We start from the raw sequence: 20,117 nt of genomic DNA, 5'->3' as shown, positions 1-20,117 counted from the left end.
GGCTTGAAAACATTAGCGAAAAGAAATGCTGTATTGATATTTTTTATTCTTAATATCTACTGATGCACAACGTCTTTAAAAAAATTTAAGTGTATATATATATTTACACATAATTAAACACCAATTATTGTTCAAATGATGAGCATTGTATATGCTGTCAGCGACCATCTTACTCAATAGCAGCCCACTACATAGTTATATGTATATGTATATGAAAAACACTAAAGACAACATTTATTTAAATTTACTTTTTATTAAAGTTTTACAACAGAACAATTCAACAAATATTTACTACAAGTTTTATCATCTCTCCCTATGTTGAAAGAGGCATACATCCATCAAAGTGGTGTAAGGTGTCCTTCGTCAAGACAACTCAAATTATATATATGTATCTGTATTTTCAAGTACATGATATTGATTATATTGGTGATATATTAACAAACATTTGCTATTTCAAGCATTTCTGATTTCAATATTATTTCCAATGGCTTTATATGAAAAATTGAAATAATCATGATTTCATCAAAAAAATTTATTGCAATGGAATGCATGATTTTTTTTTAGTTTGTCAACAGTGAATAACTTTTTTCATAAAACATATGTGACAAATTTTGACTTATTTGATTTGGGAAATTGGGGTCAGATCCATGTAAAATGCCTTTCCTCCAGCTTTTGGATATATTTCTTCACTATATATCAGTAATTAGCATAAAATACAGTCAGACCTGTCTATGACGAATACTCAAAGGACAGAGAGAGAAAAAGAAGATTTTTTTGCCATAAAAATACACCTGAAAGATTTGTGTTGGAACTGGCCAATTGGGACCCAAAGAAAGTGATCTTATAGCAGATGGTTGCTAAAAGACTGTCCTAATAAAAAATTTAAATCAAGTTACAGAAATTGTCATTAAAGGATGCGACAGATTTCAGTTGTGGAGGAAAGTCAAAGTTGTTGGACTATCATGGACCTTAGGCCAGTACCTTGTACCACCTTGAAAAGACCCTGAACTCTCAACCTGAAAATGGAGGTGATAGACATCCAACATCTGAATTTGAATGACTGTTTTGTGTTTGATTATCAGGTACATTTGACAAAAAATATCAATGCAAATTTCCATTTGAGTTTACTCCGACATCTACCAAATAGTAGCATTCGTATTTTTTTTTTTTAATTATCGATATATATAGTAAATGAAAATTACCCCAGAATATTTGAGAGCTGGACATTGATATACATTTATATACATGTTCTGAAAAATAAAATATCTCTCTCGCACTAACAATTGACTCTCAAAACTATTAGTTCCACTCTCCACACATCATAACAAAATTTAAAACCATAACAGGATTCCACTTTTGGCAAATCTCTAACAGTTAGAAGTGATTCCAATTTACTGACTACATCAAACGAGATGGAACACGTAATGCCCCCTTTCATAATGGGGTACAAAATGGTCAAGTACCCAAGTACTAGAGTATATACATGTATGTGTATAGAGAGAACAGTTCAATAGTCTGAATCTGGGGCCTTATGTTTTCAGAACGAAAGATCATAAGGACTTATAACCAGCCTCTCGGAAAATGAAACAATGTTAGACTTAAAATTTTGCTTTGCTATTCAAGAATAGCTTGTGGAAATCTGTGATTTGCCAAGTCAAAAGTTGTCAATGTCAAAAAAATATTTTTTTTTAACTTGAAGCCAAATCATTTAGACTAAATTGACAATACATGTAGTCATCTAATAATTCAATTCTGGAAGAATGGGATGTATGTAAAACATGCTAAATCTTCTTCCCAGTTCAATTCTATTGATATTATTGTGCTTACACGATCAAAAGCATTATTAAAATACTGCACACAAACAAACTCACAATTGTCACAACCATAGCACCATGTTGCATATCAAGTCTTAAGATCTACCACTTCCGCCCCCAACCCAATCCTTACTGGTCCGCTCTACATAAAAATATCCTACCTTATTTCTTCCAATGAATTACAAAATTTTATTCTTTACAACAAAAACAATGTACCCCTAGGTAAAATATGATAACAAATATTGAACAAAAACATGTAAAAAATATTTAATCTCAAAAACTTACGTTCCCATAATGTGCCACAAATCAATTGTTATTTGATACACATTTATTATCTTTACTACATTTCAACAAACAGTTTTCCAGACAACCGTTTCTGCTCATTCTATATTTCATCACAATGTATGTTAAACTGTAATACTTACTTTAATATGAAGACAAAAAATATGAAGGCATGTTTTATCTGGTCTTGATATAAAGAGAGAAATGTTCACTATTACACATACATGTAGTTCAGAACAATACTGAATATAAAAGGTGATGATCAAAATTTGGGTGTGAAAACAGTTTGTTTACAAATGTTCAATTTTGATTATTTATTTGGACAAGAACGGCTTTAAAAAGGAATTTTATAATCCTGATATTTCTGACCAATGATGCATCAGAATTTGGGTTTGTGGGTTTTATCCATAAAACCTTCCAAGAAGTTACGTAAAAGCAACCTAAAACATCAAATAACTGTTCAATAATTGAAATGTGCACAAGATAGAAGTTTCTTTCAATATACATGTAGTATATTTATTGTTGTAAGAGACGAATAACAAGCTTATGTAATAGATCTATTGCACATGACTAGTCTATACACTGTGTGTACAGAATTAAGGAATGACATACATTTGGACCTGTCATCAAATTGATGTCACTGTTACTAGAGTCATATTCCGATGAAGTCACATGGTTTCCATGGTGGAAAACTAAACCACTGCCATATTCACATGGTTTGCATGGTGGAAAACTAAACCATTGCCATAAGTTTCAAACACAAAATAGAATTTTTGAATATCCATCGTAGTAGGACTAACTTCAAAAATGACACCTTCCTATAATGTTAATAATAAATGAACTTTAGAGATTCAGAACTTAGGAGTGAATCCCAAAACTTGTTTATATTTGATGAGAAGTATAGCTCAATGTGTTAATGTTTTCACAAATCCTTTGTGACATCTGTGAGGTATCTTAAACTTATGATATCATATCTGTACAAACTAAGCAATTCCATATGTATTCATGATGACTCCTCTTCGGTCGTCACGCCTTCTTCCTCCTCTCCCTCCTCCCCCACCAAATCCTCCGTACCCTCCCATAAAGTCATCATCACTTTTATATCTATCCCGTCCCCCGCCGAAACGACTTCCTCCACCACTTGCTCGTTCTTCTTCACGTTTCTTCTTCATTCTTTCATACCTTTCTGCCATATCATAAAGATCTTGTGGGATTTCCTAATGAAAAGATATATATATTATTTAATTGTTCAGTACTGTACATATATATATATATACCTATATTGCATGACAACCGTGTCACCCACTAGTAAGTGGAAAGATAAGAGAAAGGAAATATCCAGAGAGAAAAATAACATAAATTTATATTAACTGTATAGAAATATATGAATGCTTAAAATTCCCTCCCTGCAATTGTAGTCTGAAGCTACTGCTTTCAAATGATGTACTCTTTCCTAAAAGTTTAAGTTCAGATTTCCACTTAACTATTTACACTGATTTTTGTTATACTCTTCATGAAGGACATGATGACGACTTCTAAATTTTGAAACAAAAGTATTCTTATATGCAAGAATTGTTTTTTATACCTAATAACTTTTGGAATCTAAAAAAATAAAATATCATGTTTTCATTTTCTGAATTAACATTACCATTAACATACCTCTTTAATGCTAAATCATAATTCAATACCACAATAATTAAAGATCTAGATTTTCTTTAGGATTAGAGAAATTCTTTACCTGGTCAGCTTCTTCCATAATGTCAATCAAGAGTTGTGCTGACCGCCAATCATTCCGTGTCATCAGAGTCAATGACGTACCCGATTTACTGTAAATTGGAACATTTCTTTCTTCGTTAAAAACTTACTCAATGTGTAAGAAAACATTCTACTTTTGGAAAACAATGCTGCTATTTTGTTTATATTGTCCAAGCCAAATTTCTAGCTTCAAAATGTTTTGCTTGAAATCTCCTTCTAAGACAAAATGAAAACATGTATCTTGCAAACAGTGAAACCTGTAATCTTAAAATCAAATGATTTAAAGATTGCATGAGAAAATAATTTTGCTGAAATGTGAATATACTTGTGAAGTTAATTTTACTTCAATATTAATGTTTATATTAAACTTATAGTATAGAGTCTTCATTTTACATTCTCATTGTCAGACTTATCAAGGAAGATAGAGGCCTTGAGTGAATTGGAATCAATATTTTCAAGTTTTATCCTTACCCAGCTCTGCCAGTTCGGCCTATTCTGTGGACGTACTCCTCTATATTACGTGGAAAGTCATAGTTAAACACATGCCTGAAAAGATGACAATAATTTTTTATCAATATGACTTTATTTTGGGACCAATTTGGTGAATAGAATGCTGTAGGATATGATCTGCTATTAATTGTACTTTATCAGAAAGGTGGGTTGATGGGAAATCATTGAAAATAAGAACATTTTGTGAAATATACATACGTTATATCTTTGACATCCAAACCTCGAGAGGCAACATCTGTAGCTACGAGGATTTTGACATATCCTGTTTTGAAGTCTTCTAAAGCCTGTTCCCGATCACATTGCTCTCTGTAAAGGTAAGACTTGGTCACATAATGGTCAGATGAATCTGATTTGATTAAATGCTCTGTATTAATTCTTCTGCAAATATCTGGCTCATCATCATTTTTAAGAAATGTTTCAAATTTATTTTTAGAACTTTTATAATCCTCAATATCATTGTTCATTGTCGAAGACCTATGGTTTTGTATATATGCACATATGTGGTTGGTTCTTCATTAAATAATGAGTTCATTGTCACAAAGAGCTAATAAATTAGGGGAATTAAAGATATGATAACAGTGGACTCACCTGTCGCCATGGATACACTGACAGTCAATACCATTCAAGGAGAAATCACTGGACAAATCATCAGCCCTGAAATATCAACCAACACACATAAGTCACCAGTAATCTTACTTCAAACGTTCTTCACTTGAGAAGTTTCGCACTAAAACATAAGTGTTCAAACGTTCTTCACTTGAGAAGTTTTGCACTAAAACATAAGTGTGCTAATTTCAATTTCTGCATCAAGAATAAAGCAAATATTGCAAATTCTTGATTACCATAAAGCAATACAATACAGCTGTTCAGAATCAATGATGCTAAAATTTCTCTGTCATAATAAGTATGGTCAGTATGTTTATACAATTTCCAATTTTTCGAATCCAAAATCTATCAAACCACAGTTTTGCCCAACCAGCATTAGATTGTAGAGATCCTCAAAGGTAACAAATTCCAAAACATCTTAATAATGACCATAAAGCAGAGCATTTGTTACATAATATTTTTAACAGTAATAATTAATTGGTATACTCACAAAACTTTTCTCCCAACAAATATGATTACTTTGTCCTCTGGTTCCATTTCATGTCTTACGAAGTGTACAACCTAAGTGATACAACAACTGCAAGTCAGTTTATGTCTCAATTATTTCGCAAAAAGAAGCAGGTCTGTACTTCAATATATGAGAAAGTGAAATACAGTATGTAAATGCCTTGTACTTTCATAGTGAAGTGATTTATTTCAGAGTTCTGAGCTCAGGTACATATAATAATACTTCAGCTGTCATTCTGTACTGCAAAATTTCCACTTATGTATAGTATTTGGGATAAGGGAAATCTTACCCGATCTTTCTTCTCCTCATCATCGACGATTTCAACCAGTTGAGTGACACTATGTACAGCCTACAACATAAGCAGAGAATTGTTATCTCCCTTGGAAAAAGTTGTCTAGCACCTTAAATTCTTAACATTTTTCATGGAACTAGACATATCTGTAAAACATATATATGCCCCTGGTATCCATAAGAAATATGAATGTGCCAGGATTTTTAATCTTTTAAAGGCCCTGGCCGGCGCTTATTGGGTCGAATACATATGTAACTAAAGGGTTTACTTACAGCTAGATCTAGGGAGCCTACAAACACCTGGAATGGATCCTTTAGATAGGCATCAGCCATACGCCGTACTCCTTCTGGCCATGTAGCACTGTGTACAGAAGACAGATCTTAACTAACATTTCTTTTGCATTCAGTTGTCTTTAGCGACCAAGGAAGGGGAGAAAGAAAAACAGGTTACCGTTATAAACAGGTTTAGATTTTTGTGCTGTTTACAATGTTACAGATCGTGAAATTTAATAGCCGCGAAAGAAAGTTGGTGTACAGTACATAAGTATCTTTCTTTAATAAAGAAAGAAGATGTGTAATGCAGTTCAAACTCACCTGGTCATCACTGTTTGTCTATCTGGACGGATATCCAATAGAATCTTTTTGATTTCAGGCTCAAATCCCATATCTAACATTCTGTCTGCCTCATCTAAAATCTGCAACATGACAATAAAACATGAAATAACATTAAATCATGAAATTTTGATCATATGATACACTAATGTTAACTTGATCAATGTTTACTTGGCCAATATGCCATTATTTACTCAGACAAAAGTTGAGTTATAAAATAAATCATATGGTCAAATATTTCTGACTGATCATGAAATTTTGATTATATGATCAATATGTCTTTGTTGTCAACATTTAATTAGCTGTTATTGAAGCTTAATGTCATGCCTTGCAATTCAATTTTAAATAAGTAACTAAAAAGGTTTTAATAGTTTAATATTTTCATTAATAATTGTAATCTCAAACTATCATTAGTAGTGAACAATCTACGTAAGTTTTTACCCACAGAAAAGTTGTGTTATACCGGTAGTTAAGGATAACTTACCAGGAATGTGACTGATTTGACAGACACAATGTTGTTCATGATGAGATCATTAAGACGTCCAGGTGTGGCTACGATGATTTCCACACCTTTCCCCACCACATTGATCTGTTCACGGCGATTACCACCTCCATAAACACACACACTGAAAGTTTTAAAAACAAGTAATATATTGAATGAATTTAGAGTACATGTACTAAAATATTAGTTTGTTATTTTTTTTTTTAAACTTCTCAGTGAGTCCTTTAAGGCTTGTTTTCTCTGAATAAAGTAGATATGAGTATGGTGAGTGTATGTGTAATTTGGGAGGTTGTGGTATGACCTTTTTAGTCTCCTTGTGACACCATAAACCATAACAGGCTTCATCATGTTGTTCAACAAAATAGATGCCACTGAAGGCATCAGGACACTCCATATGGTTACTGAGAATATCACAAATGACATTTTAGTCATTTCATTACCAAAACTGTTAATCCATAAATTCAGCAGAGTGCAGTATTTGAAATCTAAGATGTTAAAGTATTTACATGAACACAATTACCCTACAGGTTCATTATGTATTTGTGGTATTGGCAAGCATTTTACTACATGAGTGGGACCCTAGTTTTAACACTAATTGCAAATATGAAAACACGATCAACAGTTTTAATACATGTAATATCATTCAACAGCAAACTATTTCATATAATTTAAAACTAATGTTCTTCCAAGATATATATGAACCTAACCACACTTTCTAAATAAAGACCCAGCTCGAAAATGTATCCCACACTAACCTCTTGATCCCCTTGTAGTGGAACTTCTTCACTTCTGATTCAATCTGAAGGGCCAGTTCTCGAGTCGGGGAGAGGACCAGTACATTTGGTCCGCCCCTCTCTTCTCGGGGTCTGTAAACAATGAGAAATATCAATTTAGTCATTACATTCCTCTCACCTTGAGAATGAAATAAAGTTCAAGTTATGAAACAAGTAGTTATAAAAGGGAATTACAACTTGATATTAATGCAACCAGTGTAGTTATAATAGAATGTGACCAAACTGAAGGTCACAGCAGAGTCACTGAAATAGTTCTGAACATACATTAGATATAATCTATGAGTACATATATTAATTAAGTCATGCAGAAAAATTGTTAACATTTAACTTGACGGTAAAATTTAAACACGATATTAGAACATGTCTAGTATATACTTACGTGGGTTGTTGGTCAATGTGAATGAAGGCTGGTAACAAGAACGCCAGAGTTTTCCCTGTTCCTGTCTGTAACACACATATCAACATTATAACATAAAGTTATCATTACATGATGTCATACACAGCAAAATAATATATGAAGTATTGTATCATTACAACGGTTGTATTTTAACAAATACCAATTTTTACCGTGATATTTGGCGAGTATTTTCATGACAATAATGATAAACACGTTATTAATGATAATACCTGAGTGTATATGATTTGAAAAATAAAGTTTCGACAAGGATACAAAATGTGCAATAAAATCCGACATCTGTCGCATTACACATGGAAAAAGTTTTGTGTGAAAAAATGCTAAAAACGTTAATTTTTGTCACTGTTAGAAAACACTAGTACAGATCATATTGAAATGTTTACCAGATATTACTATGTAACTGATCCAGCTGACTACTGGTATACACTATACATTACCTGAGCGATTCCTATCATGTCCATCCCCTGTAGTAGTACTGGCCAGGCCTGGGACTGGGAATGTAAAACATCAATCTGTTTAATCATCTGACAATCATACATAATATAACATGTATGTAGATGATCCACTTAATATGGCAACTCTGGACTTTAAAATCCATTCTGATTTCATGATGATAATTACTGTATAGTCGTTAAATTATGCAGGTGTAAAACTTTGCGATTTACTGTTTGAAATTTATTAATGGGGGTTTATTTTTGCGAATTATCTTTTCAGCTTTTGAAAGCATCATTCTTTCGACGGGCTAAAATACGTAAAGTCATGATGTGAGGTATTAAATTTCGTGAATTTGGATGCTTCCTCAAATTTAGCGAAACTAAAACTCCTGCAAATATTAGCAACTATATAGTACCTCATGTCTGTACAAGAGTGTGCGAACTGGTTATGTCAGAGCATTCGGAATGTAGTTCAGAGTTTCATGATTTTTTTTTTTCAGAAACATTCTTTTTCCGATACATTTTAAAATGGTTATGTTGAAGCATCTGTATTTGAACAGTTAACACAATTCTTTCTGACGACTATACGACTAAAGAACGAGATGTGCAGATGACTAAAGAACGAGATGTACAGTATATCGTTTACCTTTTATAATTAACATACTGATGCAAATTTATCCAAAACTTACCTGTATGGGGGAGGGCTTTGTGAATTTTTGGGTATATATAGTATCAAGAATTTCAGCTGAAAAAGAAAACCCAATATTTACTAGCAAAATAATTCAAGAGCAAGGTAGATTGCCTAACTTTAGTAAACTTAGTCAAAAAGTGTGAATGGTAAGTGTAATGCATTAGACAGTATGTGCAGCAAAGTCTGTTCTCTAAATCAAGGTTATAAAACATTGCAAAACATGCTTACAACATAAATGTATAAAAGAGCAAGTCCAACACGGTAGTTCCTTCCAGTAAGCTGATTTTTTAATCAGATAGTTGTTGACATGTTTCGACTCTAAGCGAGTCGTCCTCAGAACAACAACATGCTTACAACACCTTTATGGTTGTAATGTAGGGCTATGCATGAAATACCTTGTGATATCAAAATCTGCTTGTCATGCTAGACATATATTCTTGTCCTGCAGATATGCATTGTCAGTTTTACTGTTGTTCACTCAGCCTATTGGAGGATAAGTAGGTACAGATAAACAGGAATAGGATCTACTTATAATAGTGCTGAAGTATAAAGTGATAGTACCGTGACTTACGATAATGCTGGAATGCATGTTCGAACGTCTGGACTGGGTTAGGGACACGTCTGTCTCCTTCCTTACTCAGGTCCATCACAATGATGTTGTTGTTATCCTTTCTGTAAACATATCATCAGACTTAACCATTGTAGTAATATAATGGTTATTTCCCATTCGGGCCAGGTGAGCTAAATCTTATTCAAAAGAATTTATTAGATATGTTCACCTAAAAAATATGACAGCATGGCTGTGTGTTTACTGGTTAAATATATATTTTATATATATATATTAAAGGGACAACTCACTCAGACTAATTTTTTTACATGACTAAGAAGCAAAAGATAGCATAAATGTATTGTTCTACATTTCTTATGAAACATTTAACGAAAAACATTGACAAATTCCACGACATTGTTAAGTATTTTAATTAATATCGTTGAAATATCAAATCGTTGATCAATACGATTAAGCAGGTACATACAGACGCTGTACCCATACCCGAGCCAAAGTCACGCATGTTAAACAAATAAACTACATTACCACTGACACGGTGATAAAATGATTTTTAGGCAAGACAATTCATCTAATAAGGTAAACAAACTACTGTCAGAGCGATTTGAGCAGTTCTAGACAAAAGTTGCATTACTCTACGAGCAAGGGACAGGGTTCGGCATACAAGAAGTTCGACCACAATGTGTAATGGCGGACAGAGAGCGAGTTTGAACATATAGATCTATATACACACATGTCACAACCATGGGCTTTTCTGGCATATCACAGTAAAACCGACAGATCTAATTTCCATAAGAACTGGTTTTTTCCGATATATGTACAAATTTTAATGTTCTCTTAGACTGAATTGTTCCTTTAAAGAATAATATTTTGTTCCCGTCCTTTACTGTTGACACAACAATAGTGAGAACGGTTTCAGTTGATTACTACATCAGCATGCTGTCGCTATTGCCTGGCACGCTGTCATTAAACTCTCAATACCTTGGTCACAGTGTTGCTGATGTTATCTCGGCAGTGCCGGCAGGTGGCACTGTTACATCATACACACGTGTTGTGGGAAACACGCTTGTCAGTATCTGAGCTACTGTCAAAATGGACGACTTTGTTGAGCGTGTTAACCCGGTACTGTCTTTAAATACATTGAGAAGTTAGCCGTTGTTGTGTCCACTTATTTATATTTATGACCTGATACCAGTACAACAACCTGATTTGATTGTTTTTGACATATTTATTTGATTAATCAAGAGATCGAGGCAATACATTACCTACAGTAATAAGGATCTGATGTTTGCAACTTGAACCGTACAATCCATCCTTGCTTAGGATAACTTGTAAAATACTTTATAATTATCTAATAAGAGTTTTAACATTGAACAGTTTCGTATTTTAAATTTTGATGTCATACAAGTGTTCTTTCCTGTAATATAGACTACATGTACGATACATTAATAATTTGTTACGGCATATCAGGCCTACTCATTTTCCGGAAAATCCAGTTTCCAATTTAACAGTAAGATAACACGGAAGACAAACCACAGAAAATTTAAGAAAGAGGTTTAAAACAGAATCTAATATCAAGATCATTACTTGTACATATTACAATGTATGTCTAAATTGGCAACACGTAAGCACTGACATTGACTGTGCATTGTCATCTGAATTGTTGGTTCGGTTCATTTTTATTACAGACAGATCACCTAAAGTTGTCTGTAGCATGATCTAGTTAATGTTACACGTGTTTCATCTCGGAAGAGTAGTTTGGAAGCACAATGTGTTGCAAATAATACAGACTGTTGTACTTTGACAATACAGTATGTAGACCAACTCCTGTAGATTAAATGACCATGGCTTTCAAAGAAAAACAAACAACATTCCTACCATTATTTTGGGCATCATTTTGAGATTAAATAATATTTCATTTGTTTAAAAAATCACCGAAAGCAAACTCACAGAAATGGTAAAAGAAAAATACCTTTAGTTTCTGTACGTGTATTCTGGTTTCCTAATTCATACGTTTAGTATTTTTGGGTTACATTTCAAACTTCGATTTCTCCATGATAATGTTTCAACGCTTGCCAAAAACCTAATCCACACTAATGTCAGATTTGACTACAGTAATTACTGTACTTCAGTGATATTGCTAGGAGTCTTGTAATGTACGGTACGTTTCGTTAAAAACACCTGTAATCATTGTCACTTGTCGCTGCAGCTATAATGAAATACCTGTGTAGGCTTACACATGTGTGTATGACGTAACAGCGCCACCTAGCGGCACCGTCGAAATAACATCAGCAACACTGTGACCAAGTTATCGGGAGTGTAGCGACAGTATGCCAGGCAATAGCGACAGCATGCTGATATAGTAATCATCTGAAACCGTTCTCACTATTGTTGCGTCGACAGTAAGTTTGATCATATACTTTACCTTTTCGAGAGATAAAGAAGTTTACCTGAATTTCTTGACGTCTTCTGGGTACATGTTTGCTACAGAAGGATCCTCAATGTAAAATTCTTTTCTGATATCTGGTAAACCTGTGAAATTGGAAGCCATGGCAATATAAATCTGTTCTATAATTACAATATTTTAATAATCAATAAAGCTACACAAATACACTTTCTTTCTGAAAGATCAGGAGATATTAAGTACTATTACCTACATTCCATTTACTAGAAAATAAAGTTTAGTACACAGCTTTGAAAGTTTTAGACTTCCATGAAATGATTGTTTAAGACATATTATTCAGCTTGTAAAATAATGACTACAGATGCACAACTGGACTTACCCAAAAATTTAGTGCGAGCATGTTCCTCTTGTTGTGAGCGAATCATCCCCCAGTTAATCTTTGGTGGAGGGTCTGGTACTGTACTACCACTGGAAGCTGAACTATCTATACCATACCATGGAGGAAATAGAATTTAGGTGTGGTAAAAAAAGTTAACACATAGATTAAATGTGCTTCTGCATAACTTCCTATCAATGCTTAATATTCTTTCAATAGCCAAAGTCACTTAAGAATGGTTATACATAACAAGTCATATTTTCCAAGGTAACTCATAGAAGTTCCACTGATTCAATATCAATGAAGTAGACTTGAAGCGATCCTAGAAAACCTTATCTAAAGGCTGTAATACTCACTGCTGTAATTTGCAGCGATCCTAGAAAACCTTATCTAAAGGCTGTAATACTCACTGCTGTAATTTGCAGCGATCCTAGAAAACCTTATCTAAAGGCTGTAATACTCACTGCTGTAATTTGCAGCGATCATAGAAAACCTTATCTGAAGGCTGTAATACTCACTGCTGTAATTTGCAGTGATCCTAGAAAACCTTATCTGAAGGCTGTAATACTTACTGCTGTTATTTACAGTGATCCTAGAAAACCTTATCTGAAGGCTGTAATACTCACTGCTGTTATTTACAGCGATCCTAGAAAACCTTATCTGAAGGCTGTAATACTCACTGCTGTTATTTACGGAGACCACAGAAAACCTTATCTGAAGGCTGTAATACTCACAGCTGTTATTTACCGAGATCATAGAAAACCTTATCTAAAGGCTGTAATACTCACTGCTGTTATTTACGGAGATCATAGAAAACCTTATCTGAAGGCTGTAATACTCACTGCTGTTATTTACGGAGACCACAGAAAACCTTATCTGAAGGCTGTAATACTCACTGCTGTTATTTACGGAGATCATAGAAAACCTTATCTAACCTATAAAACCTTAGCTGTAATACTCACTGCTGTAATTTGCAGCGATCCTAGAAAACCTTGTCTGAAAGCTGTAATACTCACTGCTGTAATTGGAAGTCATTGCACTGAAAGGCTTTACAAGCTCTTCAATTTTTTCCTTTGCTTTATTTCGAGCTTCTTCTGATCCTTGAATGTCAACCTTGTTCTCTCCGTCATCATTCTCCTCTCGCGATACCTAGAGATGAAAGTGTCATTTCTATAGTCATATATCAATACCGAGTCTGAATCTTTTGGTCATCATATAATGAATTGTAAAGAAAGTGGATCAAACTATGTCCATAAAACCATTTTCTGTGACAAACTTGTAGTAACTTGTTTGTCATGTTGAATCATTAATAAATTTTAGCATCCACAAATATTTCATTTAATATTTGATTGCTTTTAACCATCAGCTTAATATAGTACCAGTGTTTTCAGAGTATGAACTTTAACATGCTCAAAATGACAGATGTGTGACCATTTCTTGACACTTGACCTTTATCCTGCCCCGTTTCCCAGCACATCCTTTTTTTATCATTATATTCCCCCACCCAGCATGACACTTGACCCTTATTTTGCCCCACAGTAAAGCACTTTACCTTTATCTTACCCCCAGCATGACACTTTACCTTTATCTTACCCCCAGCATGACACTTTACCTTTATCTTACCCCCAGCATGACACTTTACCTTTATCTTGCCCCCAGCATGACACCTTACCTTAATCCTGGCACCTGTTTCATCCTGTAGTTCTCTGATCTTTGATCCTCCTTTACCTAAAACCGACATTATTACAATTTTTTACATTATTTTTACAACAGGTCAGAACATTTTATATTGAATTTTTCTTATTTTTTATCAATACTTTAAATATTCCATAAAATAGTTAGTAAATATGGTCGTACACAACAAGGACATGATTACCAAGACTGCAAATTGATACCAAATCAAGCATGTGCATGATTCACTGACCTGCTTGATAACGACTTTAATCTATCTTCGATACACCTTATCATTTCTTGTAAGGAAAATATTTTCTTAACAACATCAAAAGATATTTATAGCATATGAGATAAGAGCTATTTACTGCATAAGAGATATTTACAAATAGACTTTTGTCAATTTTTTTTTTCTCAGAAAAAAACCCCCATTTAAATGCAAGATATGTCAGTCTTACAACAAAGTACCAGTACATGTTTCATTGATATAAACTTTACCTATTATTTTCCCCACATCATTATTCTGAACAAACATGCTGATCGTATCATCTCGTGATCCACCAAAGCGTTCATCTCGTGATCCGGATCCACCAAAGCGCTGTCTGTTAGATGATTCTGCAAATTCAATAAATCATAAAAATAATCTTTATTTCCGCAAACACAAACTAAATTTTCTTTTGATATTGTAAATTAATATTTACTATTCATTCAGCAGACCCATACAATCTAAAACTATCATTTTATATTGACATAGTAATGTATTCATAAATAGTTCTCTTTTTTATCGTTTATATATTCCCAGATAACTATCTTAAAACACATTAAACCAAAAGTACATCAACAAATACAGGAAATTGCAATACACTGCCATATGCAAAACTGCACACTGAAAAGTGATATACAATTGTAAATGGACTGGTGTCAGAATGATCTTGGTAATTAGCTCATCAGTACCTAGATTTTACTTGTGAGGACATAGATTTAATTCATGTTGAGCTAGTATAGATTTAGTCTATGACACACTACCTAACCTTGGTGAAATTAAAAGAAAACACTTTTTAACATATATAATTTTGACTATCGTATTCAACCCAATAAACTCCCATGCATGTCCCTATAAGTGCCTCTCCCCTTTTTGAGGCTTCATTTCAATTACCCGTGCATAACACCAAAACTATCAAAACTATATAGATTTGCAATAATTTCGTCTTATTAAGCACCTTTTCATTTTTTCAATTTTTTAAACACCCTGGATGCTTATGGGGTCAAACATGGTATGTGTAGGAGAATCAGCTAATGTTTCAATATGTGCTTTGAGGATGAATACCGATGGAACAGTGATGGTAGCTACTAGCTAGAGCTCTAAGAATAATCACCTCCAAAATTGCCACTGATCAGATCATCTATCTTTGTCTTTGCCAAGTTGCGTTCTTCTTCAGATCCTGAAATTTCTACTTGGTTCTCCCCATTTCCATTATCTTCCCTAGAAACCTGCATTAAAAGAATACAAGAGGCCCAAAGGGCCTTAACGGTCATCTGACTACCTTTGCAATAGTAAAATTAATTATATATGTTGTCACTTTGTCAGGACCACATCAGGATCATTTTCAATTTCTTTCAACAAATTTTATTTCAAACAAGAGGCCCAAGGGCCTTAACATATAAGAAATTAATTAGATATAGTGTCATGGTAGCCATCTTAGATTTGTGATCAACCAGAGATGTAACAATACTTTGTCGGGACCATGTCAGGATCATTTCATGCAAGTGTCAGCCAAATCGCACCGGTAGAACTTGAGAAGAGGTTCAAAATGTGTTTTCAAGATGGCGGCTGTGGCGGCCATCTTGGATTTCGGATCGACCCGAAAAATAACAACACTTTGTCGGGACCATGTCAGGATCATTTGATGCAAGTTTCAGCCAAATCGCACCGGTAGAACTTGAGAAGAGGTTCAAAATGTGTTTTCAAGATGGCGGCTGTGGCGGCCATCTTGGATTTTGGATTGATCCGAAAAATAACAACACTTTATCAGGACCATGTCAGGATCATTTCATGCAAGTTTCAGTCACATCCCACCTGTAGAACTTGAGGAGAAGTTCAAAATGTGTTTTCAAGATGGCGGCTGTGGCGGCCATCTTGGATTTCGGATCGACTCGAAAAATAACAACACTTTATCAGGACCATATCAGGATCATTTCATGCAAGTTTCAGTCAAATCCCACCTGTAGAACTTGAGGAGAAGTTCAAAATGTGTTTTCAAGATGGCGGCTGTGGCGGCCATCTTGGATTTGGGATCGACCCGAAAAATAACAACACTTTGTCGGGACCATGTCAGGATCATTTGATGCAAGTTTCAGCCAAATCGCACTGGTAGAACTTGAGAAGAAGTTCAAAATGTGTTTTCAAGATGGCAGCTGTGGCAGCCATCTTGGATTTCGGATTAATCCGAAAAATAACAACACTTTATCAGGACCATGTCAGGATCATTTCATGCAAGTTTCAGTCAAATCCCACCTGTAGAACTTGAGGAGAAGTTCAAAATGTGTTTTCAAGATGGCGGCTGTGGCGGCCATCTTGGATTTTGGATCGACCCAAAAAATAACAACACTTTGTCGGGACCATGTCAGGATCATTTGATGCAAGTTTCAGCCAAATCGCACTGGTAGAACTTGAGAAGAAGTTCAAAATGTGTTTTCAAGATGGCGGCTGTGGCGGCCATCTTGGATTTCGGATCGACCCGAAAACTAACAACACTTTGTCGGTACCATGTCAGGATCATTTGATGCAAGTTTCAGCCAAATCGCACCTGTAGAACTTGAGAAGAAGTTCAAAATGTGTTTTCAAGATGGCGGCTGTGGCGGCCATCTTGGATTTCGGATCGACCCAAAAAATAACAACACTTTGTCAGGTTCATGTCAGGATCTTTTCATGCCAGTTTCAGCCAAATCGCACTGGTAGAACTTGAGAAGAAGTTCAAAATGTGAAAAGTTAACGCACGGCGGACGGCGGACGGCGCACAGCGGACGGCGGACGACGACGGACGAAACATGACGACTATAGGTCATCCTGACCCTTCGGGTCAGATGACCTAAAAATCAAAACATCTCCATATGATGTAAAGTTGAAGGTGTTTTTTACCATATACAAATCGAATTGATAATTGGTATAGTTTGTATTTTGCAAATCAATACATGTATATGGTACATTTTAAAACAGTGCTATATGTTTCTGACTAATACTTAGCCTTAAGAAATCTAACTTTTGAAAAAAAAAACAGCTTTTATACACAAATTTTTAGACCTTTCATCATCATATCAAATACTACTATTTTTGGGTCTATACTTAATTATAAACTTATGAAAAATGTTATAAAAATGTCACTGCGTATGGAATAAATCATGTTCTAGTAGATTAACTTTATACTTACTGTGATTCTTGCTCCAGTTTCATCCTGCAATTCTCTAATTTTTGAACCTTGTTTTCCTAAAAAATACAACAGAAATTCAGTTGTTAAAAAAATGTATACAGTAATACTATAGGATGAGATTGAAATTGCTTTGAAACCCCACTATCTATATTCATTGTTTAATAATGTGAATCTTTATAGTAGGCTAGATCATCCATCTTTTTACAAATTTTCAAATTTCTCCGTCAGTAGGCATATTCATTCATGATTTAAAGAGAACTCTGTGTTTCAAAAATAGTTCTAAACAATGTAAGACAACACTATATGTTGTACAAGCTGTCAATTATGATGTAATTGTTTCAAATAAATACTGTAGTTCAAGATGAAAATGACGGTTGTGTTATTTAATTAAGGCATATTGTGTGTATTTATAATATTAGTTTTCTCGATATTACACAAAATTCATATATTTTCGTTCACTTTTCCCTATCATAAAGAAACCATTTAATTTTTCTAATCAGTAAATTATATATATGATATGTATATATGAAGTGGAATTGGATTGGATCGATCATCAGTGACCAGGTAGTTTATTCGTAGAGCACTCGGCTAGTGTTCGGAGGGTCCAGGGTTCGAATCCCGGTCTGGCCGCTACATTTTCTCCTCTCCTGTTACATATATATTGAAACTAAAGTACAAATACATTTGAAAATCCTTCAGATTTAGATTATATCATTTGGACAATCATTCATTGAAAAAGCATGTATATAGTAAGTGTATGTATAATAATAATGTATGAATAGTCCCAAAATCAAAGTCTTTCAATAAATATGCCAGCTTTATGTGTGTAAAATACGAAACCAAACTCATTTGTGTTACCAAGTATCGTGCCGTAATTGCATGCTAGCTGGGATTTTCTTGGTTAGTTACATGACATTTTTATTACGGGAAATCCCGCCCGGAAACACAGAATAGAAGTTCTGAACAAGCGCACTGCGGTCGTGACCTCACTTCTGCGCACATGTCTGCAAATATCAAAACAGGTACTCTGGTAATAACCGGCACTCAGATGACGATTTGATCTTACTAATAAAGGGCGGATTCTTCTGCAGTAACGTAATATTTCTATCTCACTTGAAATTGCTAGTTGCATTTAAGTTCAATATAAACGAACGGCGATATCGAGAAACAGACTTATGGGTTCCTTTTTGTCAATAAACAACTAACGTTAATAGTACGTAAAACACATGTACAGAAGTGAGTTTTATTCACCACAACTTGAGACACATACCTGTAAAACAATAACAAAGGTGTACCCGTATTGTTAATTGATTTCACTGTGTACACACGGTCGTACACGCGGCCATATTGTGTGTAGCTGATTACCTGTCAGTCGGCAGTCGAGCACTTATGAAAACATATATGTGTCCCTATCAACAGAATTTGGCGATATTAACGAAGTCATTATAGTATTATTTAAATCATTTGTTCCGCGAATGTGATGGCCAATGGCGGATTTGGCGGTATAACGGGTGTATCTGTATGGAGGGAAATCCGTTCTGAATAAATTCATGGCGATAAGCGGGTTTGGCGGTAAAACGAGTGACGATATAACAGGGTTTTACTGTATATCTTTTTTAAAACCCCTATTGGAAATCATCCTCTTTAATTTTCGCTAATTTTCGGACGTGTAATAGATGTCTAATTGGAATTCTAGCCAAATGACTGCAACATTCTAATATAATAGAGTCTTGAGGGAATTACTTTTGTAATACACTTGCTGTATTTCTTTTTCAAAAGCACAATTACCAATGATTCTCCCGACTTGAAATTTTTGGATGAAGAAAATCAATGAGTCTCCTGAAGATCCTTGATTTCTTGATCCCCAAGCACCTCGGTTTGGTCTTGTTTCATTATTCTGTCCTCTAGAACCAAAACCGCCACCTCCCCTTCCAAAACCTCCACCAGAATTTGAGTTTCTCCAGTTATCATTGTCAGATCTTGACTGGAAACCTCTACCACCTGACCTTCCACTATCACCAGAACCGGCTGGAGTCTTATTTTCCCAAGCATCCCATTGTTTTGGTTGCGCCCTGTTCGAGTTGGTCCATACTTGTGTTGGTTGGTGATACGCGGTCTGTGATGAGCTCGAACCCTCGTCAATCTCAGCATCCCAGTCTTCGTCACACATATTTATAAAAGACAATAATCCTTAAGAAATATTTCAGTTACTAACTGTCCTAAAACAGTATTACTACGCTAATATAATTAGAAGATACCGTCTTGTTACATTTCCTACATGTTCGCGTACTTTTCCTACTTTTCTATTTTTCCGCACATGGAGCATAAGGTAAAGCTGGTAAAGTTAGTTTCCGAAAAAAAAAAATTCACTCCAATTTATAACGATACCTTGTTTAAAAGGCTTTTAAACTAATCGAAATATAATAATGGAAGCATGATTTAATTATTTTACAGTAAAT

The 20,117-nt window shown here is 34.5% G+C and overlaps 1 protein-coding gene across 1 annotated transcript; it reads right to left on the bottom strand.

Annotated features, from left to right (window-relative positions):
* Positions 1 to 233: 233 nt before the first annotated feature.
* LOC138325427 (probable ATP-dependent RNA helicase DDX53) lies at positions 234 to 19,988 on the bottom strand. The gene is made up of 23 exons (XM_069271087.1): positions 19,447 to 19,988; positions 17,659 to 17,714; positions 15,607 to 15,721; positions 14,729 to 14,845; positions 14,232 to 14,287; positions 13,576 to 13,708; positions 12,563 to 12,667; positions 12,230 to 12,311; positions 9,786 to 9,886; positions 9,213 to 9,268; positions 8,527 to 8,580; positions 8,054 to 8,118; positions 7,636 to 7,746; positions 6,863 to 7,004; positions 6,361 to 6,461; positions 6,040 to 6,127; positions 5,765 to 5,824; positions 5,458 to 5,528; positions 4,950 to 5,015; positions 4,560 to 4,667; positions 4,323 to 4,397; positions 3,835 to 3,922; positions 234 to 3,313 (listed from the first exon to the last, which is right to left on the bottom strand). Exons 1-23 carry the CDS (start codon positions 19,826 to 19,828, stop codon positions 3,080 to 3,082), a joined length of 2,466 nt encoding a protein of 821 aa, XP_069127188.1. The 5' UTR covers positions 19,829 to 19,988; the 3' UTR covers positions 234 to 3,079.
* Between the last annotated feature and the right edge of the window lie 129 nt (positions 19,989 to 20,117).

This window comes from Argopecten irradians, chromosome 6 (assembly GCF_041381155.1).
Source record: "Argopecten irradians isolate NY chromosome 6, Ai_NY, whole genome shotgun sequence".
Lineage (NCBI taxonomy): Eukaryota > Metazoa > Mollusca > Bivalvia > Pectinida > Pectinidae > Argopecten > Argopecten irradians.
Note: the sequence above shows the minus strand (reverse complement) of the source record. Positions and strands in the feature narration are given on the sequence as shown.

What these genes read in the sequence shown, in the direction of transcription:
- LOC138325427 (XM_069271087.1), bottom strand. Translation starts at nt 19,828, where the DNA reads ATGTGTGACGAAGACTGGGATGCTGAGATTGACGAGGGTTCGAGCTCA. An exon ending in TCAAGTCGGGAGAATCATTG is followed by an intron (nt 17,715 to 19,446) that starts GTAATTGTGCTT and finishes TGTATTTTTTAG; the next exon opens with GAAAACAAGGTTCAAAAATT. An exon ending in GATCAGTGGCAATTTTGGAG is followed by an intron (nt 14,846 to 15,606) that starts GTGATTATTCTT and finishes TTGAATTTGCAG; the next exon opens with AATCATCTAACAGACAGCGC.